The sequence below is a fragment of the Psammomys obesus genome, unplaced genomic scaffold (assembly GCF_907164565.1).
Source record: "Psammomys obesus unplaced genomic scaffold, mPsaObe1.curated_primary_1811, whole genome shotgun sequence".
Classification (NCBI taxonomy): domain Eukaryota; kingdom Metazoa; phylum Chordata; class Mammalia; order Rodentia; family Muridae; genus Psammomys; species Psammomys obesus.
This window is the reverse complement of record NW_026596131.1, coordinates 11,458,875-11,483,463: the sequence shown is the minus strand read 5'-3', so window position 1 is coordinate 11,483,463 and position 24,589 is coordinate 11,458,875. Positions and strand designations below refer to the sequence as shown.

General features: G+C 45.7%; 1 protein-coding gene across 3 annotated transcripts; it reads left to right on the top strand.

The window, feature by feature from the left end:
- Acox1 (acyl-CoA oxidase 1) lies at positions 1–24,514 on the top strand. Of its 3 annotated transcripts, none has more exons than XM_055592191.1 (14): positions 1–246; positions 466–625; positions 13,919–14,079; positions 16,140–16,247; positions 17,380–17,499; positions 17,861–17,976; positions 18,511–18,680; positions 19,354–19,516; positions 19,897–20,087; positions 21,750–21,929; positions 22,047–22,152; positions 22,404–22,547; positions 22,685–22,891; positions 23,571–24,514. In XM_055592191.1, exons 1-14 carry the CDS (start codon positions 138–140, stop codon positions 23,619–23,621), a joined length of 1,986 nt encoding a protein of 661 aa, XP_055448166.1. In that variant the 5' UTR covers positions 1–137; the 3' UTR covers positions 23,622–24,514. The 3 variants fall into 3 exon arrangements, with proteins under 3 accessions (XP_055448166.1, XP_055448165.1, XP_055448167.1); XM_055592190.1 differs by lacking the exon at positions 13,919–14,079 and adding an exon at positions 7,156–7,316 and having other exon boundaries at positions 2–246; XM_055592192.1 differs by lacking the exons at positions 1–246; positions 466–625 and adding an exon at positions 7,179–7,316.
- The last annotated feature ends 75 nt before the right edge of the window (positions 24,515–24,589 follow it).

Here is a 24,589-nt window from a genome sequence, read left to right as displayed (position 1 = left end):
GGAGTGGGCGGGGCGGGGCCGAGGGCTGTCGCGGCTCCGCTGTTAGGACCGGGTCGGCGCTGGGGCTGCGGACACGGGCGTCGTTCTGCTGCCTGTCACTTGTGTCGCCGCGTCCTCTGCCAACCCTGGCCGCCGTCATGAACCCCGACCTGCGCAAGGAGCGGGCCGCCGCCACCTTCAATCCCGAGTTGATCACGCACATCTTGGATGGCAGCCCGGAGAACACCCGGCGCCGCCGAGAAATCGGTGAGGCCGGAGGGCCGGGCCTCTCTCTTCTCCCAGATGAGGCGAAAGAACCCCCGTGAATGAGGGCTTGGGGTCTCTGGAGTTTAGGGGGAGCCGGGACCCCTTACTTCGGTGGGCGTCCGGTGGCACGATTGGGAGGGTGTCGCCCTCCGTTCTCATCTACAGGGATTAGGGAGGGTGAATGCCTGTTTCTCTTGATGACGTTTAACTCCCTTGCAGAGAACTTGATTCTGAACGACCCAGACTTCCAGCATGAGGACTATAACTTCCTCACTCGCAGCCAGCGTTATGAGGTGGCTGTTAGGAAGAGTGCCAGCATGGTGAAGAAGATGAGGGAATTTGGCATCTCGGACCCTGAAGAAATCATGTGGTTTAAAAAGTAGGTGTATGTTAACACAGTAGTGCAAGCCCAGACTACGGCTGCAGTCTGGGGAGATCTTTTCATCTTGCATGGCATTTGAAGGCTTAAATTGAACATTGCATGGTTCAGTTTTATGTGTGAAAAATATTACTTTTGCATCTAAACCTTTTAGTGGGATAATGTGACTTATTTATAAAATGCTAATGATGCATGGTTATGCCCAAATTTGTATCTTACAATTTTTTAAAAATTTAAGGGTTGGTGAGGTGGGTTAAGGCTTTTGGTAATAATCTGAATTCAATTCCTAGGACCCACATTGTGGAAAGAGAGTCATCACCCATATTGTCCTCTGACCTCTGTTTGCTAATGTGTGTACCCACACACACAACAAAACTAAATTTAAAGTATAATTTATAAAAATTTTTGGAGTTGGGCGATGGTGGCACATGCCTTTTATCCCAGCACTGGGAAGCCGAGGCAGGCTGATCTCTTAGTTTGAGGGCAGCCTGGTCTACAGAGCCAGTTCTAGGACAGACGGGTACACAGAGAAACCCTGTCTGGAGGGAGAAAAGCAAACTAGAAATCCTTTTGTTCCGAACACCCCAATTAGAGTTATTTAAGTGCAAAGTGGACTTGAACTTTGTGAGAAAGCTTCCTGATGCCAGGAGTGCAGTTCAGTGGGGCACAGGTTGCCTACTCTGCACAAGGCCCTGGGTTTGAGTCCCAGCACTGAAGACAAAAAAAGGGAAGAAAGAGGCCTCCTGATTTTCTGAGAAACTTTGAAGTTGCAAGACCAGACATTTGAATATTTTGGAACAATAGCAGATTTTCTTTTTATATAAAGTGTATTTTGATTATTAAATAATAGGAAATGTGAGAGTAGGTGAAGAACATGTCAGCCCTTAGAGTGAATCTCGTGTTCTAAGAGCTACATTCTAAGAATCCAGCATTGTTGAATGTAAGGACAGCGTTTATTAGTACTTGTCCTGTGCATAAAACCTTAGTGCCTTAGTCCTGTTGTTGGGGAAAGTAGCTTTTTCTCAGACACTCATTCTGTTGTACTTTGCTTTTCAGTTATATCTCAAGGAGCTTTAGAGATAGCTCAGTGGTTAAGAGCACTGTCTGATCTTCCAGGGAACCTGGGATTCAATTGCCAGCGCCCACAGGGCAGCTTACAACTGTGTTTAACTCCAGCTTCAGGGGAACTGACACTACCACACAGACATGCATGCAGGCAAAACACCAATGTATATAGGATAAATAAATCATTAAAGAGAAAACCTTTTAAAAATTACATATAAAGATTCCACCGCCCCCAGCCTTAATAGTCATTCTAGCAGAAGATTTTGTGTCTGCAGCTTCTCCTTTATTTCCGAGCATCACTTCTGGGTTTTTATATTATAGAGGAACTCTTTTGGTGTTTTCATTAATAAAGATGAAATTGGGAGGCTGGAGATAAACCTCAGTGGTAGGTTCAAGTCTTTGCCCAGCATGAACAGTTACGTAACTGGGTTCAATGCCCAGCATTACCAAATGAATAAAGAAAGATGAAGTAAAGGGGGCTGGAGAGATGGCTAAGAGTACAGAGGTCCTGAGTTTGATTCTCAGCACCCATGTGGTGGCCAACCAATGTCTACAATTAGACCTGATGCCTCCTCCTGGCATGCAGGTATACTTGCAGACAGAGCACTCATATATATAAATAAATAATTTTTAAAAAACTGAAATGAATATTCAGACCAGAAGTATAGCCCGCTTTTGCTGGGTGTGCTCCAGGCCCTGGATTAAACCTGTAGCACTTTAATAGCTACAGGAGAGTTTGTTTTTGTTTTTTGTTTTTTTTGAGGTTTTGCTCTTTGAGATGGGTTGGTCTGAGACTCACTGTGCTCCCCCTGCCTCAGCCTTCTAAGCTAGGGTTACAGGTGTGAGCCACCCTGCTTGGCCTAAAAAGATAAAATATTACTAAGAATATGTTTCCAAGAACTAATATAAATGATTACAAGCCCTACCCTTATGTGGTCATAGTTATTCCTCCTTCCTTTGAGCTATGGATGCAATACATTCGGAGTCGTCTTGTGACTTGATTTAATCATTGCTAGGATGTTGAAATGGTTTGCTTTGCCCCTTAGGCCTTCCTCAGGGCTCCACTCAGTCTTACTAATCAGAAATCCTCGTGTAGTGCATGGTGGCATGTACCTGTGATCCTAGCACATGGGAAGAGGAGGAAGATCAGTGTCATTTGCCTTGTCTGAGCTACACTTACATTTTCTCTTGTGTAGTTTTGGCCACCCAAATCAGAATACTCACCAGCTTTCAAATACTCATTTCTGTTCCTAAAGTTTGTAATACGTGGGATTTTGAAGTAGAGTAAATCCTAGGAAAGTGACACAAAATGGACTGAGTTGGGTTTAGAAACTTAAAAATTGCTAAGATTTTTGTATACCGTGTCAGTACACCGCAGAGAAGGGCTACAGTTTTGTTCCGTAGAGTGGATGACGCAGCATGTTTCGTAACCCATGTTACTACACCATATGCATCCAGACTCGAGTAAGGTCACAGACCAAAGTCCTTCCCATGGGCTGTGCCTCCTTTTCACGTGAAAAGAGTATTGATAAGTTTTAGTGCCCTTTGACACTGTTCAGTGTTTCTGGGATGTAAGGGAGATCAGTTTAAGTTGGAGGAGGAGCCTGGAAGTTAGTTTTGGTAGTACTTCTGTTGAGACCATCTGTGAGCATATAGTCCCATCTGTCTCTTGAACTCTGGCTGTAACTCAGCATCAGAATATTATGTGCTGCCAAGAAAAAACATTATTTCTTTTGCCCAGTTTCTGTTTTTTTTTTTTTTTTTTCCTTAACTCTTTCTTTGTTTCTTTCTTTCTTGCTTGCTTGCTTTTTTTCTTTTTCTTTTTGGTTTTTGGAGACAGGGTTTCTCTGTGTAGCCTTGGCTGTCCTATAGACCAGGCTGGCGTTGAACTCACAGAGATCTGCCTGCCTCTGCCTCCCAACTGCTAGGATTAAAGGCCTGCTCCTCCATGCCTGGCCTTGCCCACTTTTCTTATTACTTGCTGTAGATGGTTTAGTTTGTATTTATGTAGACTGTTTTGCAAGTCTGTTTAACCTAGTAATAAAAATTTAGAAAAAAAAAAACAAAAAAACACCTTACCATTACTTGTGTGATATGCTAAATGAGGGAGGAATGCTAAATTGATGAAGGGGGTGGTATTTCTGGGTTTACAGTATTTACTGGTCTCTTTGTTATGTATTTATTACTGTTTTTCTTTCTTTTTCCCAAGACCTGGTTTCTCTGTGTAGCCCTAGCTGTCCTGGAACTCATCCTGTAGACCAGGCTGGCTTCTGACTCAGCGATCTGCCTGCCTCTGCCTCCTGAGTGCTGGATTACAGGCGTGCATCACTGAGCCTACTACTACTAAGACAGGCTCTCTTATGTCTGGTACAGCTCAAGTTGATAGAGCGCTTAGTGTGTTTGAGGTCCTGGACTCTATCCCCACCCCCCATATTCATTAAATCTGATTTCTTGACAAGCATCTGCAAGAGGGATTAAACATCATTCAAATACAAGGTCTCAGATTTTGTTCTTTGTTTTGTTTTGGTAGGGACAGTGTCTCCCTGTGTAACCCAGGCATTCATTCCCTGTCCCCTTCCCCACCCCTAGCCCCAGCTCTAAATGTTTGGATTTTCACCACCACTCCCTGCTACAAATTTTGTTCTTCAGCAGAATTTCAAGTGATCTGGGGAAGGAAGAAAAAACAAAATTTTTAATTTTTTGGTTTTTTGAGTTGTCCTAGACTCATTTTGTACACCAGGCTGGCCTCAAACTCACAGAGATCCACCTGTCTCTGCCTCCCTGAGCGCAGGGATTACAGGCGCACTTGTGTCCCATTTGCTTCCTCCTCCTTTGAGCCAGGACCTCACTGTTGTACACCTGGCTAGCCTGGAACTCACTATGTAGACTAGGCCGTCTTTGAACTCTGTGATGTCTTGTCTGCCTCTGCCTTCTGTATTCTAGGCTCATAAGATACTGCCAACATCCCCAGCTCCTTGCATTTCCTAGAACTGCTTTTATGTAACCATCCTTATAATTATATTTTTCAGTTTTCAAAGTATTTTACTAACTTGCTCGGCCTTTTCAGTTCCCTCATGGAAGTGTGGATACATCATACATTCACCATTTTTGGCTCCTCAGTAACATCTTATTTCTCAGACTGTCCCGTTTCCCCTTTCCATACATACGTACTCAAGGATATGGGAAGGAAGTATGTAATTACTCCCGGTTTTAGTGAGACTCAGAACGCCTGTTGGGAAGTTGTGCCAGTCTTGCCCTGGAGGATGACTTATGCATTTGACCCTCTCATCAGGCTTTTGGTGCTTAACTTCCTCTTCCCATTCACATTCCTCTCTCTCCAATTTCATATCTGGTTTTTGCCTTATAGCCCAGACTGCCTTTAAACTGAAGGCAGTTTAAACTGCCTCAGCCTCCTGCTTTTCTGAAGTTACAGGCAGATGTCGCTCCAGCTTCCACCCAGTTTAAAATAACAATTGATGAATATTATGTTACAGAAATCAGAGACAAAAGGCATTTCATTATTTGGGGCTTTTTATCATCTACATACTCTCTTGTTTTGTTTTTTTGTTTTTCAAGACAGGGTTTGTGTAGCTCTGGCTGTTCTGGAATCCACTCTGTAGACTAGCCTGGCCTCGAACTCATAGCAATTTGCCTGCGTCTGCCTTCCAAGTGCTGGGATTAAAGGCTTGTGCTACCACTGTCTGGTTCATCTCTGTACTTATGCTGGCTGGTCAGTTATCTCAGACATTTTGGCGTTTTTTTTTTTCCTAGCGTCCCCAATAGGGATTTATTTTTCTGGGCAGTGAACATTGTGCTTTCTGCATGCTAGACAAGGCATCAACTGCAGCTGAAAAGTGACCTTTCTGCTCTAAGCACACAGCTGAAACCATTGACAGGGAGCCGATGTTTGCTAAGCAGCTTCTGTTAGCATTCCCCAGGACTGGCCAAAGTTGGCCCCTCTGGTAGACTCTGAAATCACGTCAGCTCATTTGCGTTGATCGCCAGTGTCAGTCTCTCAGAACATCCCTGAGGAGACTGGCTCAGAGTGACTGTGATTAAAAAGCAGAGGAGTCTGAGCTGCTTTGTGTGGTGTTTACTTGGGAAATGGAACAGGAGGCAGTTGTGGTGTTTGCTGCTGCTGCTGCTGCTGCTGCTCCTGCTCTTGAAGTGGTAGCCCCGGCATGGAGTAACAGTCTGCTCTTCCTACTGGAGTCCATGCTCTGCTCCTTGTGAAGCCCAAGGTCTCCTGGGTGACACCTGTTGTAGTCACCCTGGAAAATCATCAAAGTCACTCAGGTGACTCATCAGTAGTATTTCAAGTTCTTTTGGTGCACACTGGGCCAGAATGGAAGACAACCCTTAGGAAACCCACAGGAGGCGCAGCCCTGACTGCAGCGCTCAGTCTTTGTTCTCTCTGATTCCTGCATTCTGTTTTCTGAAAAGGTGGTTGAGGGCTGGATTTCAGTGTCATGTGCAGTTCCCTTAATCTGAAGCAATGCTCGCTTAGCCGCTGGGGGTAATCTTTAAACTGCTCACATTAGATTCCCTGGAGACCCATGAAGACCACAGCCTGCCCTGAAGTACTTATTCATGAGGTTATGTGCTTAGGTCATTCCAGGCAGAGGCTGTCCTCCTCCTTGACACCAGGCACGGTGGCGAACGCCTGTAATCCCAGCACTTGGGCCTAATGGATGAGGATTTGAAGGAGTTTGAGACTACAGTGAGCCACGTGTTCACTCTTAGGTCAGCCAGGGTTATGTCTCTGCAGAAATTTTTAAAATAGATTATCCTCAGTTTTAAACAACTCTGTAAAGAATGTTTTGTGGAGTTCCTTTTGATCTTTAAAAGCAAGTTAAACCTGAAAGTAACACAAAAGTACTCACACTGAGTCTAAAACACCCAGCCAGTCACAGAGGTAACAACAGGATCCGCTGTTTTAGATCAGGTGTAGGGTTTATACGGGGCTTCTTTTATAAAAACGAAACAAGAAGTCTAAAGACTGCAGGGTGCATTGGTGAGGTGATGGAACTAGACAGCCTGCCTGAGGGGCCGGGTCCATCCCTAACACCAGGCAAAACCCAAAGGACTCTGGCCCTGAGGTAATGAGGGGAAAGAGGTGCTGCCAAAGAGCCTGCTCATGGCTCCTGAGGTAGTAAAGTGGTAAGTGTTTCATTTCGTTTAATAAAAGGGGTCTTCAGCTTTCCATTCTTCATCCTGAGGGTCAAGATCTTTTTCAAGAATGTGAGGTTCAGGGTGCTTGCCCCCAGGCTTGACAAGTAGAGTTTGATTTCTGGAACCTAAAGGTGAAAGAATTATTCCACACAGTTGTCCTCTGGTCTCCATACGTGTGGCACTCATGCCTTCTCCCCCCATGCCATGCACACACACACTAATAACAAACTAATAAGAGAATGGTGGACAGTTTGTAGCGTGAGGCTGAGACGCTTTTCTTTTCTCTCCTGTAGACTACATTTGGTCAATTTTGTGGAACCTGTGGGCCTCAATTACTCCATGTTTATTCCTACCTTGCTGAATCAGGGCACCACTGCTCAGCAAGAGAAATGGATGCACCCGTCCCAAGAACTCCAGATAATTGGCACCTACGCCCAGACGGAGATGGGCCACGGTTAGTCCACGTCTGAGGGTCCTGGGGAGACCACTTTATGAGGTCAAGAAAAGTGACTCTTGCCGTTTGGTTTTATTTCCCCCTCCTCCCCTGCTGATATTTGTTTGGGATTTTGTTTTTAAACTGTTGCATCAAAACCCTTTTCCTCTTTTCTGAGTTTATTTCCCCATAAGACGGGTCCAGGGCTCTGATGGACACTCTTCATTGTCTTACTTCTTAAGCCTTTGTCCTTGTCATGCATACCCACTGTTACCAGTCGCTGAGCAGCTTGGAGAGATGGCATTTGAAGGTATCAAAGCATGCAGCAATGTTGGCTGTGATTCAGAAGGACTCTGTTGGAAGTTCCTGGAGTGTTAATGCCTCAGCAGTGTCTAGAGCTGAAGTGAGAAGGACGCGTTGTAATAACACGGTGAAGGCAGGATAGCTCCTGCTCTCTCGTTCCCTGCTAGTTAGCTCCAAAGCTTGAGAAATGAGTCCTGTGGTTCTCTCCAGCTGCTTGTCATACATTTGTCCCCACGAATGTTTGTGGATCTGTCACTACCAGTAGTTTTTGGTTAAATCCTTCCTGAATGTTTGCGTGTATTCAGGAAGTTGGTGTCGGTCGTCTCTGTGGAATAGGGTTGTTTTTGGAGACAACACCCATGGTAAGTGTGCGTTTTAGCTTTTGCTGTTTGCGACAAGGTTGGCCTTGTTGGCCTGGGCTGGGTGAACGCCCTCCCTTTGCCTCCCACATGCTTGGATGGTGAGTTTGCACCGTCTGCCCAGCAGGTGTGGATGTTTTAAATTTTAGATCCTTGGCCTCATGTTTCACTGCCCACTAAGATGGAAGGTTGTGAAAGAGGTGAAAGTTGGGCACGGTAGAGCAGTCTTACAACCCAGCACTTGGGAGGCGGAGGCGGAAAATTGCAAGTTTAAAATGAGCCTGGGCTGCGAAGCGAGACCCTCTCATCCAGCAGGGTGGAGCGGACTGAACAAATCTACGGCCTAGTCTCCAGGGGACTGTAGGCTGTGAGTGTGAACTGTTTTGCAGGCACCCAAGGCTTTCCTTGGTGTGTCAACACTGAAGTGACAAGCCCAGGGAAACATTTCCTGAGGAGAAAAGCTGTTATGTCTTCCTTTCTGGATGTATCGACCTACATCCTTCACAGGAAACCTTAGATATGAAGTGTATGCCTTTTAGTCCTCTCTTGTTGGCCTCATATTTCTGCCTTAAAGCTCAGAGAGAGGACAGAATGAAGACTTGAACTTTCTTGTCTTGAGATCAGAAGCTGGACTTATCCTGATTTCTCTGCGCAAGTTTGCAGGCTTCTAATTTGGGATATCTTCTTGTATCTGAGTCAGTCCAGTTGGATCTCTGTAGAGCACTGTAAGGGCACGTGGTAGAAGGTAAGTTTTGCTTCTTGGTGTTTTGTCATTTTGGTCTTCTTCCCTACCCTGCCCCACCCTGATACTGCAGGACAGTATCAGTATCAGGTCAGGTCTGCTGGTTAATCAGCAAAATGACAGTATTACCTGACAGAGGACAGGTTAAAACCATCCTTCCCCATCAAGAAAAAGGCAGCTTTCTGCAGAGCCCTGCCAGCTCTATCTTTTCTCACTGCAGTGTCTTCCCTCCCCTTCAGACATACCAGGAAATCTAGACAGACCTGTTCTGTGGGGTCTGTGATCCTCAAGCAAGGCTGAGGAAGGACCCTCTACAGGGCTCTAGTGTTGTAGGAACAGTGTGGAAATCAGCCTCACGTTTCTTTGGGTCACAAAACAGGTGACAAATTGAAGATCTTGCCACTTGATATGTACTGTGTCTTTTGCTTGTTTCACATTACCACTTTGTCTAGGAAGCTGGAGCTTCTATAATCCAGGCCCTAACCTGGGAGACAGCACTGGCAGATTTCTCTCACTGAGAAGGGTCCTTTTCTTCTTTCAGCACTTGAAAGTTAGCAGTTGGTTTCATGAGTCACTAATCCTGCATTGCCACTTCATTGCTGTCCCCCTGTGCTGGTCCTGCTTCTTTCCAGCTGACTGGACCCTGTGGGTACCATGAGATTTGTTTCTTGGGTTTGGGCTATTGTACTTTTTCAACTTTAGTCTGTCAGTCTGTCTGTCTTTCTCCTTTGGTGCTGGGATGGGAAGGAAGTCTTTTGCCTGTTAGACAAGTACTCTACAGAGTGGAATCTGTAGTCCCTCCTTGATGCTATAGTCGGAACGATGCTTGCCTAGCACAAGAGGTGCTCGGTTCCCCTCCCAGCAATGCAGTGGAGAAGGGGGAATAGCTCTATAATAAACATGCACATTATTGAGCTTTAGACCATTCACCTTTTTTTTTTTTTTTTTTTTTGAGACAGGGTTTTTTGTGTAGCCCTGACTGTCCTGGAACTCGCTCTGTAGTCCAGGTTAGCCTTAAATTCAGGGTTAGCTCTACCTTTCTCTGCCTCCCGAATGCTAGGATTGGGATTAAAGGCATGCACCACCATGTTTTGAGACTCGTAGCTTTTTCAGACCAGTGCATACTGGAGCTCGATGTGCAACCAAGGACAGACTTGAACTCTTGGTCCTCCCGCCTCACATCCCAGACATCAGGGCTATACACATGGTCATCATGCCCAGCCATTTCATAGTTTTTACTGCGTAGTCTGAGACTGAGGTAAAGAGCCAGCTTCTAGTATCTTCAACAGCTTTCTAAAATGCAAGTTTTGTTATAGATAGTTCAGATTTACTTGCCTTGAACTTGTAATCCTCCTGCCTCAACCTTCCCAGTGCTGGGATTATAGTCACCCATGTCCCACCTTTAGTGACTTCAGAATATGCTTGTCTCTATAGCCTTGTCCAGGTGGTCACTTGGCTTCACTGTGTTACCCACCTGAGAGTTCAAGCTGTGGTTTTCTGTTGCTAGCCTGGATGCAGCTACACATTCTCGTTTGCTGTTTGCATTTTCTTCTGTAAGCTGAAGAGATTTTTTTTCTCCTTTGAATGTTGTTTAAAATAGAATCTGCACATCAACCTTCTCACAATATTGTGTCCATCTAATAGTTTTTCCGTTCCTGGCTTGTGTGTTAAACATTTTATTCTATGTACTCCACATGTCCTCAGAGTGGTGGTTCTGTTTAGCTCATCTCTAACACTGACTGAGAGAGTGACTCTAGTCAGCTTCCTACATTTGTATTTTCTCAGCTAGAGGCTTGTTCCCTGTTGATTCTTTCTGGCTTCCTTTAGAGTTTTGTAATGGTATGAATTTATTTCTGGATTCTTAACTGTACTCTAGAGGTGTGTTTCTGTCTTTTTGGAGGCTGGGGCTGGAGCTCAGGTTGGGGGCTTGCCTGGGGCCCTGGGCTCAACCTCCAGTACTAAGCCCCTAAACAATAGGGTTATGTGTTTGGTAGTTTTGTTTCCTTTTTTTTTTTCTTTTTGTGGTGGTTTTATTTTTGTTGTTGTTTTGGGTTTATTTGTGGCCAGGTATGGTGGTGCACATCCGCACTTGAAAATCAGAAGCAGGCGGATCTCTGTGCATTGGAGACCACTCTGGTCTCCATAGTAAGTTCCAGGCTGATCAAGGCTATACAATGAGACCCTTTCTCAAAAACAAGACAAAACAAAGCAGACCTACTAGATTTATTTTTATTTTGTGTGTGATTACCACCTGTGTGTGCAGGTGCCCTCAGAGGTCAGAAAAGCATAGCAGGAATTGTGAGCTGCTCTGCATGGGTACTGAGACCTGGACTTAGGTCTTTTGGGAAAGCAAAAAGCACTCTCTGCATCTCTTCAGCCACTCCTTTGCTTTTTGTTTTGTTTTGAGACAGGGGTCTAACTTCTTGGAACTTCTGTAGACCAGGCTGGTCTGGAATTCTCATCAGTCCTCACACCTCTTCCTCTGCAGTGTGGGGTTAGAGGCAAGCCCAAATGTACCTCACAAAGGATAACCCAGGCTAGCCTCAAACTTGCCACCATCCCCTCTTACCTTCAGCATTTGCCTACTTGGGGGTGATAGCCCCAGCTACTAACTTGAGAATTCTGCTTTCACCCGGCATGGTGGCACACGCCTTTCATTTCAGCACTCAGTAGGCAAGAGGCAGGTGGATCTCTGAGTTTGAGGCCAGCCTGGTCTACATCTGTTACACAGAGAAACCCTGTCTCAAAAAACTGGAGAGAGAGAAAAAAAAAAAAAGAATTCTCATCTCAGTTTGTGAAGTTTCAAAAAAAATTGCAGGAATTTGAGCTAGTGTCCCAGCAGAACTTTTTTCCTTGGGAAATATTTCTTTCATGATCCTCTTAGGCAGAAACTAGCTAGTTTTTTCCTGTTAGTCAGATCTTCTTTGTGGGGAGGGTGTTGGTAGGAGCCAGGGCTATGGGCATCCCAGGCTAGCCCACATTTGTGGGGCTCTCCCGGCCTCTGTTGGGGACCATAGGTGTGCATCACTTGTGTGTGGATGGAGCTCGGCTTCATACATGTTAGGTGGCCACTGTGCAGACAACTGAGCTGTGCTTCCAGCCACACGGCAGCCCAGTCAAATCGCGTCCCTGCTTAAGCTGCCAGCCTTTCCAGCTCTGTGAGGAAGACACTGAGGGGGCCTTGCCCCGTAACAGCTTTAAAAGAACTAACTAACACTTTGCCAAGTGTAGGGCTAGTGCTTTATGATGAATTACCTCACAGTGTGTATACCTGGCATAATCAACTACAAGTAGAGGAACGCACTTTCTCGCTTTCCTGAATTTTATCCACGTGACTAGTACTTATATTAGCTACAATAAACAGTGTTTGACTATAGTGCTTGCCCTGCCTTCCTGTGTGTTTGATAACAGTTGTTCTTTCTGTAGCACCCCCACACAGACACAAACCTTCCAGTCTGAAGGGGCCCCGCTTCCAGGCTCCTCCTTCACCAGCAGTGTGTGATTAGCAACACAGAACAGCTTTCCTGATAGCAGAAGGCGGCTGGCCGGGGTGCAGGGCTGGGTCAGGGTTGCTACTCTGGGGACCTGGCAAGCATTTCTTTTTCTTCCTCGGTACTAGCCTTTTGGGAAGGGAGTGCTGGCACTAAACCAGGGCCGAGGCACGCTAAGCCTGAACTCTGCCCTGAGTGTCACCCCCAGCCTGGTGCCCCCCCAACTCCCATTTAAACCCAGGGCCTCCTGTGTGAGTTCTAGTTTGGGTGTGTGGGATTAACAGTGGTTAATTTGTCTGTGACAGAACAAACCCAAGGCAAATAGTTTTACCGCTGAGCTGTACTGATATTTCCAACACTGGCATTTTAAAAGCTTAGAGAGCTCATGAATGAAAAAGGTATCTCAAGAATGCAATTTAGATTGATTTGGTTGGTTTGTTTTGGCTTTTTAAGGTAGGATCCCTCTATGTGGCTCAAGCCAATCTCGAACTTGAATCCTGCCTCAGCCTCTGTGTGCCGGGGTTACAGATGTGCACCATCACAACCAGCTCCACTAACTGGTTTCAATTTTTTTCTAGTTTTAAAATGATTACAAATTCATAGGCTGTTTCGGAAGTAGCACCAAGAGCCCCACCGACCTTTCACCTGCTCTGCCAGGGGCTGGCCTTTTGAGATTTCCAGTTTTGATGTTTTTAAGGACAGCTCTAGATTTCAGACATTCTTAACCCACGTTGGACTTGAACATTAAGCTGGCCAACCAGAGACAGACTAGGTTGCAAAATCCTTGTCCTGGTTTGCCACCATCATTTTGATGCAGATGCGGCACATGCCACCCGTCCTCTTCTCTATGAAGTGGGAATTCACCGTGTCTCTTGTGAGTGGTTAGCGGAAAGCACAGCCACTTGCCTTACAGAAGTCCTGGGAAGCTCTTGCTAAGCATTCGGCCTGCTGTCTCCTTCCCAGCTTCGCTGGAACAAGCTGAGAGGGCTGCTAGGCGCGGTTCAGGCTCGTGTCTAAAATAATTAAGTAGCATAATACCGTAACACAACCTGTTACGCACAAGCCTGTGATCTGCGATTGTAATGGTCTCACTAGAAATTGCATGTCTTTGATTACTAAAATTGTTCGGACGAAGAGCACTGTCAGTTTTTGTGTTCATTTGCACCAGTAGATCCTAGCCAAAGACTTGATATGATGAACTTGAATGAAATCAGTTACAGACTGTGGGTCTGTAAGTAGTAGACAGCTTCTGAACAAACAGTGTCCCAGTGTGGACACTTCACTGAAATTGCATGCAGGAAACCTTAGCCGTGGTTCGTTTTCTCGCTGAGAGAACTGCCGTGTCCTCCTGTTCTGCACCACCTGAGGACGCCCTTGTTGCCCTTCCAGCCCCTTTTCAAAATTGTCATTTCCTTTCACTTAATTGCCAGGCTGCAGTCTTGCCTTGCTCATAGTTTTTGTGCTACATGGGTCTGGGTCTCCATTACCCATTCCTGCCGCACGCTCTGCCAAATTAAGAAAGATGAGCATTGTTGAGAGGCATAAAGTAATGCAGAAAAGGGCAGTGCTCCAGTCCGTGATGAAATGCATGTGGTTGATTCATACTCACAGTTCTTTTTTTTTCTTCTTCTTCTTCTTCTTCTTCCCTGCTCTATCTGTTCACTTTATTGATTCTCACACACCCGATGATGCTTCCCTCAAATGCCCATCCTTGGTATTTCTTCGAAGCTTTGTGCACCGAGGGCGTCCTGAGCCTTTGGACCTTCACTTGGGCATGTTCCTGCCCACCTTGCTTCACCAGGCCACCGCAGAGCAGCAGGAGCGCTTCTTCATGCCAGCCTGGAATTTGGAGATCACGGGCACTTATGCCCAGACAGAGATGGGTCATGGTACAGTGTATTTAGTCTACCTCTTGGGTGGGCGGGCCCTGCCATCCAGATCTATACAGAGCACCCACCATGAGCTCAGCACAGCAAGATGCCCTGCTCTGTTTCTTGGCCTCTGTGGAGTCCGGCTCTGAGCATAGGCTTGGCCATTGGACATTCAGTGATTTTTATCACAGTGCTTGCTGGTGGTTCTTGACTCTCCTTCAGAGGATCAGGAAGGACTACCCAGGCATACTTCCCAAACAGTGTTTTCAGGCTTCCTCAGAAGGACACACTGATGGTTGGAGTGCCCTTTGGCTTCTTACAGGGAGATTATTATATTCCCGAAACCACAAGGCCTTGAAGTTGCCTGTACCTTAATGGAATGCATTCAGAACGTTCTGAAGGAGGTTTGACCAAAGGCTAGAAAAGTTAAGCCATGGTTCCCGGCCACTGACATCAAACTGTATGTGCTGCACCTCAGCTGCACTCCTGAACCTAGGTGGGGCTAGAGCTGGTAGTTTTCTCGTGTTTTCTTAATTGGCATCTGTTTGCCACTCATTTGCATCTGCCTGCTTTTCTCCCTGTCCTGAGGAGTCACAAAAAGTGTATGTCCTACCCTCCCAGCCCCCTGGATGCTGTGTAGTACCCTCTAGGCTCCTCACAAGATACAGCATGCCGTCCCGCCGAGGTCGGCTGCATGTGTGAGGATGTCTTTACTGCTCTGTCTAATACGGCCCCAAGGGCTTCCCTGGCAGCAGAGTGTACTGAGCGCCTGGTTTCTTGACTTCTGCTTAGAAGACCATGGCTCACAGACTCCATTTCTGTGGGCACAATTTGGAAATCTCTAGATGTTTCAAAGTGTTTAGTGAAGCCTGACATTCTCAGTAGTTGTTCAAAAGGTCCTCAGCTTTTGTTGAGTAGTACTACTGCTAGGGAGCCACCCACATTTTTTATAATTCTTTTCAAAGAATTGGGATGTGAGGGTGGGTGGGACTAGGAGGAGATGGAGGCTACAGCCGGGATACAAAGTAAATATATTGTAATAAATAACTAAAAAGAGTTGGGATGTATACAACCAGGATCAGAGTGGAAGCTTCTGTCCTTCTCCGGCTGTACACGAGCCTGGAACACAAGCCTGGAACACAAGCCTTCTCAGTCTCAGGAGCAGTGAGCACTGAGGCGGAGCCCAGCCCTAGAGTGCTCCAGAGGAAGCCCAGGCGTTGTTGGACCTACAGAAAAATTAGAGGAAGTCACCTTTTTCATAATAAATGAAGGTTCTTCAAGTTCTTAGTTTCCATTTTATTGATCATTCTAAAGTAAGTTCTGAATGTGCAGACGGTCTGCCTGAAGGCTGTTCCTGTCACAGGGTGCCTCCCCATCCTCAGGACAGACGGAAATAGTTCACTGGAGTTGAAGTTGTCACGCTACAACGTAGAAATGGGACCCAGGCTGGCAAGGTGGCCCCAGTGGCATAGGTACTTGATGCCAAGCCTGATGACCCAGGTTCAGTTCCCAGAACCCACTTGGCAGGAGAAATCTGTCTCCCACAGATTGAGTGCTATGGTTCACGTATACCAACACATGGCATCTATGCACACAGAATAAATGTACTTTTTGTTTATTTGTTTATTTTTGTTTTTCAAGTAGACCAGGCTGGCAGTGAACTCACAGAGATCTGTCTGCCTCTGACTCCTGAGTGCTGGAATTAAAGGCATCTGCCACCACTGCCCGGTGTAAATATAATTTTTCAAAAATGTAGAAGAACTGGGTTTAAAGGGAAGTAGACATCTGTGTTATACAGAGGCGCACAAGCTGCCTTTACATTGTCTTTGCACTAGTCTCACATCTGCTGAGCTACAGTTAGAAGCGGAATGCTCACGACACTTCTGCTTGGGGCCTCATGGCAGACTGTCTGTTGGAACAGTACCTGCGTGCTGTGCCCATCACCCCCCTCATCTGCAGACTCCGCTCATCTGCAGACTCGTTGCTGAGACTTAGCTTCCTCTGAGGCCTGATTGGGTCTGTGTTCTTGGTCTTTCCCTTCTGTGCTCTACCTGAGGCTGTGTGATCTCTTTCCTTAGGAACTCACCTTCGAGGCTTGGAAACCACAGCAACATACGACCCCAAAACCCAAGAGTTCATTCTCAACAGCCCTACTGTGACTTCCATTAAGTGGTGGCCTGGGGGGCGTAAGTTGATTTTTTTTTTTCTTTAAACATGTTTTGAATGTTTTGTTGTTGTTGTTGTTGTTGAACATTTTGAGAACTTAGGATATTGTATGTGGAATGTAGCCCTCATATGAGACTATAACTGTGAAATATAGAAAACAAATAGTCTTAAACTATTATAAGATGCTTTACATTCTCTTGTGGTACATGCTGCATCTCTTTATCCTCTGAGAAAGCCTGGCCGTAATGGCCGTCTTCTAAAACTTCGCTTGATTTTTCATCTGAATATCCCCAGGAATTACCTCCCATGGTCAACATTAAAGTAAAATTCTTAGCCAGGCATGGTGGTGCACTCCTTTAATCCCAGAGTCAGAGGCAGGCGGGTCTCTATGTGTTCAAAGCCAGCCTGGCCTACAGAGTACGTTCCAGGCCAGTCAGGGCTACATAGTTGAGATCCTGTATCAAAAAATAAACTTCCCTATTTCTTATTTCTGTCAAAAATCTGAGTTACTCTCAGATTTTTTATTGTACATAGCTGTGATATGAAGTTTGTATTTAGTGTCTTCTTCCATTCTGAGTTACGGCCACGGGATGTATATTTTTGGTGTAGTTAGTACTTGATGTAGTTTATTATTTACATTCTCTCTTTTTGTTTACTTTTGTTTTGGGAAACAAGGTCTTGCTATGTAACCCAGCCTGATCTCAGACTCTTAAGTGTCTCAGAATGGTTTGTTTTTTTTTTTTTTTTTTTTTTTTTTTTGAGAGAGGATTTCTCAGCGTAGCCCTGACTGGCCTGGAGCTCACAGAGGTCTACCTGCCTCATTCCTAGAATGAGCTACACACCTGACTAGAACTTTTTTGTGTGATAGAAGTAGAGGCAGTTTATTAAAGAGAAGAAAGGCACTCCCAAGACAGGAAGTGAGTTAAAGAGCGAGGACAGGTCCCAGATCAAAAGCCTGTATTACACCAGAGAGCAGTAAAAATAAAAATATAAGAACACAACCGAGAATGATGGTACATGCTTGTAATCGCAGCACTCGGGACATAGAGCTAGGAGGATCGGAGTCCATGAGACCCTACCTTAAAAAAAAAAAAAAAAGTAAAATAAAGAGCAAGACGACACACTTCCTTCTCCCCATTCTTGATGTTGCAGTTGGGAAGACTTCCAATCATGCAATAGTTCTGGCCCAGCTCATCACAAAAGGGGAGTGCTACGGGCTACACGCCTTTGTTGTCCCTATCCGTGAAATTGGGACCCACAAACCTTTGCCAGGTAAGAACTGTTCATCTGGTTTCAACGTATAAAAATTAAAACTGCAAGGGGCTAGAGAGATGGCTCAGCAGTGAAGAGCACTGGCTGACCTTCCAGAGGACCAAGGTTCAGTTCCAGCAGCTGCATGGTGGCTCCCAACCAGCTGTAACACAGGTTCTAGAGGATCCAAGCCCTCTTCTGACCTCCCAGGGCACCAGGCATGCATGTGGTATGTGGGCGTGGGTACCTGGAAAATACCCACACACATAAAATAATTAAGGGAAGTAAGCTACAAAGAGCGTAAGGCACAATGAAACAGAATGCAAGGAGGCAAGGAATCAAGAGCATAAATATGTCATGTGTTTCCTCTTGTCGGTGGTAGGTATTACTGTTGGGGATATCGGCCCCAAATTTGGTTATGAAGAGATGGATAATGGCTACCTGAAGATGGACAATTACCGTATTCCTCGAGAGAACATGCTGATGAAATATGCCCAGGTTTGTTTGTTTGTTTAATTTTATTTGCTGTTAGGTTGCTGTTGTTGAAGCAGATTTTCACTGTGTACCCCAGACTAAGCTAAGGTTCAGACTGATCCTTCTGGCACAGGCTCTAAATGTTGGTTGCTTTTACTTCTGAACTTCTTTTATTCTACAGAGACTTAGGAGCAGTTGGGGAGGGTATCAAGAATATTACCTACTTGGTTCTCGGGTCTTTAAATAACTTAGACTCTCCTGTAAGGCCAGTTAGAACCCAGATTGTAAGCCAGGTAGGGTGTGCACTTGAGAGGCAGGTGGAAGTGAATTCAGAGTCAGCCTGAGCTTCATAGCAAACCCATATCTTAAAATCAAGCCTTCGCTCCCATAATCTCTGGTTCAAAAGGTCAGAGTGAGGAGCGAAATTTAGTATTTCAGATGCATTGCCAGTTCCTGACGGTGCCAGGTTCCCTGCAGTTCCAGGAAACACATTTGAAGAATCAGTACATGGTTTCTTGGCCTCACAGAAAGACACTTTGGGCATGTTTGTTTTTCCAGGTGAAGCCTGATGGCACATATGTGAAACCCTTGAGTAACAAGCTGACGTACGGGACCATGGTGTTCGTCAGGTCCTTCCTCGTGGGTGATGCAGCTAGATGTCTGTCTAAGGCGTGCACCATTGCCATTCGATACAGCGCCGTGAGGCACCAGTCGGAGATCAAGCCAGGGTGAGGGTGGGGTATGAGATGGCTCGGTGCTGAAGTCTTTCTCCAACCCTGTGCTTCAGAGGAAAGAGCAGAATAACCACTTAGCCACCTTTCTCCCCTGGCCCCAGCCCCATGGTGCTGGTGTTAATCCAGGGCCTCACACATGCTAGGCCTTCCAAGAGTATAGCATCCACCTAGCATGCATTAGAGAGAGGAAGTGACCGTAGACAGGCTGCTTCTGCCTTCAAAACTTAAAAAGCCAGCCACGGCAGTACACACCTGCAGTTCCCGTACTAGGGAGGCAGAGATAGGCGGATCTCTGTGAATGAGGCTAACCTGGTCAACACAGTGAATTCTAGGACAGCCAGGGCTATGTAGAGAGGCCCTGTTTTGAAAAAGAAAGGAAGGGGTGGGGAAGGAAAAAGGAAGGGAGGGAGGGAATATAACCTTATGGATGAAGACAAAGAACTGCCATTTTGAGCTGTGTGACCTCAGATTCCCTAACCTCTCAGTTTCCCCATTTGTAAAATGACAGTAGTGACAGCCACTCCTTACATAGGAGGACCTATGTAAGGATGAATTCAGTTGCTACATCCGAGTGTGCGAACTAAAACCTGGGATGATGCAAGTAAACATTTACTTACCTTGTTTTTGTTTGTTTGTTTGTTTGTTTGTTTTTCTTTCTATTATTTAGTGACCCAGAACCACAAATTTTGGATTTTCAAACCCAGCAGTATAAACTCTTCCCACTCCTGGCCACTGCCTATGCCTTCCATTTTGTAGGAAGGTACATGAAGGAGACCTACCTTCGAATTAATGAGAGCATTGGCCAAGGGGACCTGAGTGAGCTGCCTGAGGTATGGACCAGCTTTTCTCTCTCCTTCACAGATACCTTTGGGTTTCATGTTTGCCTGTTGGCAGACATCCAGAAGCTTCGTGCTGGAATTTCTTGAAAGGAATTATAATCTTGGGACTTTTTTCATTAAAAGCGGGCCAGATGTCAAGATAGAATTTTTGTGAATAGAATTTAAAGAGAGAGAGGTGACTGGGCAAGTGCAACAGTCCAGAGAGAGTGTGAGAACATGACTAGTTCACACTAGTCAGGTGACTGCCTCCTTTGCTGGCGTGCATGCACCGTGTTCTGGCACTGACCAGCACACTTAGAAGAGGGTGGTTTTTTCCCTGTTAGAAGGTGGGTTCTAAGCCAGGGTTTTCACTGCCTACGCTTGCTCCCTAGCTGCATGCCCTCACTGCTGGGCTGAAGGCTTTTACTACCTGGACAGCCAATGCTGGTATCGAGGAGTGTCGAATGGCATGTGGTGGGCATGGCTATTCTCACTGCAGCGGAATTCCAAATATTTACGTCACTTTTACCCCAGCCTGCACCTTCGAGGGAGAAAACACTGTCATGATGCTACAGACAGCGCGGTGAGAGTCATGTCCCTGGTTTCTCCTGTCACAGACAGTAGCTGCCTAGCTTTCTCCATCATAGAGGGAAGACGTGGTTCTGCTTCCATCCTGACTCACTTAGCTTGTGGTTTGTCTAAGTCGGGGTCACTGTTGTGATGGAACACCATGACCAAAGCAACTCAGGCGGGAAAGGGTTTTTTAAAGACACAGCCTGCCCTTTTTCTGATTCATCCCCAAGATCTCAGATTAGTAAATACCATAAATATAAGACATATTACAATTTGAAAGTCCCACAGTCTTTACCAGTTCAAACAGTTCTAAAGTTCATTCTCTGTAAAAATCCAAAATCTCTTTTAAAAAATTCAAAATCTCTCAACAGTGGGCTCATATAAAATAAAAAATAAGCTAAATACTTTCTTACTTGAAGAAGGAAGAACCAGGTCATAGTCACAATCTGAACATAGCAAATCCAAACTCCCAGCAGATAAATAATTTAATGTCCAGTATCTCAGGCTCAGTCACCATCTTCTGGATCCCTCCAGAGCCTAGGTCACTTCAGCTCTGCCCTCTGCAGCATTCACAGCTTGTCCTCTAGGCTCTGGCTGCCTCCACTCATGCTGCTGCTCTTCTTGGTGGACTTTCCATGGTACTGACATCTCCAAACTGCTGGGGTCTCTTGCTGCACCTGGGATGCACTTCACTATTGCCTCTCCTGGGTCCTCTTCAGGGACTCCAGCCACGTCACACAGTGTCCTACCTTAGCTGCTCTCCATGAGCCCTTCATTCCTTCAAAAGCAGCCCCACCTGGTGGCTCTTACAAGACCAAGTTAAGTTGCCAGCACAAAGTACAGCCTTGGCCACCTCTGGACCATACCTTCTGTGTGCTGACCCTGAAGAAACACTTCCCAGAAGACCTCACCTCAATGATACTGGTCTCTTCTTAATCACAGCTGACTCTCCAGCCCCAGCTGACCAGCATCCAGTGTCCCTATTATCGATAAGTGGTTCTGGTCTCTTGTCAGTCAAACTCCAGCTGACCAGACACCACAGATTCTTCACATAAAACACCTGGTAGAGTCTTTGCATCCCTCTGAAACTCCACAAGCCAGTGCAGCATCATCTGCACTGCTCCCAACATTCTCATCTTCCAAGATCCTACAGAACAGCTCATCGAGTTCTCAGCATTCAGTGGCTCTTCCTTCCATAGTCTTCCCCAGAACAACATGATCAGGTCTTTCACAGCAATACCCCATTATTGTGGTACCAGCTTCTCTTCTAGTTAGGGTCAATATTGCTGTGATCTACTTCCTGTTGTGTCTATCCATCCTCCTGACTTCCTCTTACTCTTGTTTTTATTCCTATGTTCACTCCCTATCAACTGGTTGCTTTTCTGTGTGTCTTGACCTATGGTTTATTTTATTCAAGCAGAAAGCTGTTGGATTAAAGGTGTGTGCCAGGGCTGAGCCACACCACAACTAGAAACAGGCTTTTCCAGTAAACACACTCTCCGTTCACAGTGTGATCACATACCCCGCAACATCCCTCCTCTCAGGTGATTCTAGCCTCTCTCAAATTGACATATTTTAGCACATGGTCAGCTTAGTGAGTACTGAATGCTTGTCACAGGATGTGAAGTCATTTGGTAGAGTTGCTAAAAGCAAGTGCTCTGGTGATTTCTAGGTTCTTGATGAAAACCTATGACCAGGTGCAGGCGGGGAAGTTGGTGGGTGGCACAGTGTCCTACCTGAATGACCTGCCCAGTCAGCGCATCCAGCCACAGCAGGTGGCAGTCTGGCCAGCTGTGGTGGACATCAACAGCGTGGACAGCCTGACTGAAGCCTACAAACTTCGTGCAGCCAGGTGAGCTCCCTTCCTGGGTAAGAGGCTGGCTGTGGGGCCTTCCGGGCTGGGGCCAAGTAGAGGGGTGAGACCTGTGATGGTCTCCTCAGCTGTCTACTCTTCCATCTTGCTTAACAGATTAGTAGAAATTGCTGCAAAAAACCTTCAGACTCATATGAGTCACAGGAAGAGCAAGGAAGTAGCATGGAACTTAACTTCTGTTGACCTTGTTCGGGCAAGTGAGGTCAGTGGTGGCTTTCCCCCTCACCCTGCTTGGCGGCCCCTTCCTTAGTATCAGGTCACTGTGGTGGCTCTTTTTGAGACAGGCTCTCACTAACCTAGACTGTTCTGGAACTTAGCAGCTAGCTAAAATTGACCTCCAGGTCATGGCAGTCCTCCTGCTTCAGCAATCCAAGTGTTGGAATTGGAGGCATAAAGCCACCACACCTGCCTTTTCAAGGATTCCCCACACTCCACCGTTTCCTTTTCCTCTAGGCACATTGCCACTATGTGGCGGTTAAGCTCTTTTCAGATAAACTCGCCAAGATTCAAGACAAAGCCGTCCAAGCTGTCTTGAGGAATCTGTGTCTCTTATATTCTCTCTATGGGATCAGCCAGAAAGGAGGAGATTTTCTTGAGGTCAGTATTTTTGAAGCAGAACTCTTTGTGTGTGTGTGTGTGTGTGTGTGTTTTAAACAGTTGTCTGTTTTATAGCTCTCTGTGTGTGAATGTCTAGTCTGTACATGTTTTTACTCATTCATTTTATTCTCTCTTAGGGAAACATCATCGCAGGGCCTCAGATGTCACAAGTGAACAGTCGTATACTGGAGTTGCTTGCACTTATCCGCCCCAATGCTGTTGCCTTGGTGGACGCCTTTGACTTTAAGGACATGGCACTCGGCTCTGTTCTTGGCCGCTATGATGGGAATGTGTATGAAAACTTGTTTGAATGGGCCAAGAAATCCCCACTCAACAAAACAGAGGTAATTTTGTGCAGTGCTAGGCACAGGTCCCAGGGGTGCCCTGGCAGGTGCTAGGCAAGGGACTATCTGTAACTCCAGCTATAGGGGAGCCAACACCCTTTCTGAACCTCCAAGGGCACCCAAAGGAACATAATAATATACAGATATATGTACACATACACGCACACACACATATATATATTTGGAATAGGGTTTCTCTGTGTAGCCGTGGCCATCCTGGAACTTTGTAGACCATGCTGACCTCAAACTCACAGAGATCTGCCTTTGTTTCCCAAGTACTGGGATTAAAGCTATGCACCACCACTGTCCGACTTTACTATTTTTAAAATGAAGGCCAGACATAGTGATCTATACCTTTAATTCTAGTATCTGGGTGTTTAAGGCCAGTCAGGGCTACATAGTGAGACCTGGCTCAGAAAACAAAACAAGCTGGGCTTGGTGGCGCACGCCTTGAATCCCCATCACTTAGGCAGAGGCAGAGGTAGGTGGATCTCTTGAGTTCTAGGATAACCAGGACTACACAGAGCAACCCTGTCTCAGAAAAACAAAAAACAAAAATACTTGAATTTGTGTCTGTATAAGGCTGACATAATTTCTCGAAAGTTGTTTTTGTTGTTTTAAAGAGAAGATGCTAGTTTACATAGAGAACCCTTACTCACAGTCTCTGTGTTACCTGCAGGTCCACGAGTCTTACTACAAGTACTTGAAGCCTCTGCAGTCCAAGCTTTGAAGTTTCCTGAGGACAAGTCTAAGCTTCAGAGAGCAACAGAAAATCTCTCCCCCTTGATTCACTAATCCTTGTGACGTCTTCATCAGATTTGTGTAGCTATATTGCAAATGACAGGGCAACCTTCTTCCTCTCTATAAGTAAAGAAAATTGAGCAGACCTTAGAGATTAAATGAGAAATAAGTATGTTTTAAGTGCAGTAACACAGAGAGACTCCTTAGGAACTCAGAAAGCTTCAGGGCTGTTGTCTGAAATCCCTTTGTACTGCTGTTAATCTCAGCAGGCCATGACTTTGAGTAATTAACAGAGTTTAACTACTAAATACTTGGTTATTTTCACAGTTTTACTGCTAATCACTGGATATATGTTTTTTAAAGCAAAGGTGTTATGTAGGGTAGAACTTTCCAGGCTTTCTTGCCTACCAGTTTCTGAGCCACCACTAGGTCAGGAGTTTGGGGCCTAGAAACTAATAGAAACCTCGTGGCTGTGTGTGGCCAGCACATACTCTGCTGTTGCCTGCTCTGTGGATGTGTCACCCCTGCTAACTGTCACATTGACATAGCCAACGAGAGGACTCCTGCCACACCCATCCACAAGGAAGCATAGCAGTCATTGGTTCTAGGCTGTCGCTTTCCCGGTAGTAGCACCATGGCACTTTTTATCTTTGTATCCCCACTTCCTGACATGGTTAAGTATAGCTATCTTTACTTCAGGCTTTTGGCCATTGCCTGGACTTCAATCATGGTGGCTGACCTTCTTCCCTGTCTTGCTTGTCTTCTGAAAGAGATACTAAAGGCAATTACTATTCTTCCTCATAGATTAAGTACAGGGAGAGCTCTCAGCTATGATATTGCTGTATTTGGGTGAGTTTATTAAGTAAATGTTCTCGAACAGTCTGGATTTGAATGGTTCTGTCTTCTTGTCATAACCCATTAAAATGCATGGTGTTCACCAAGTATTTGGTATAAAGA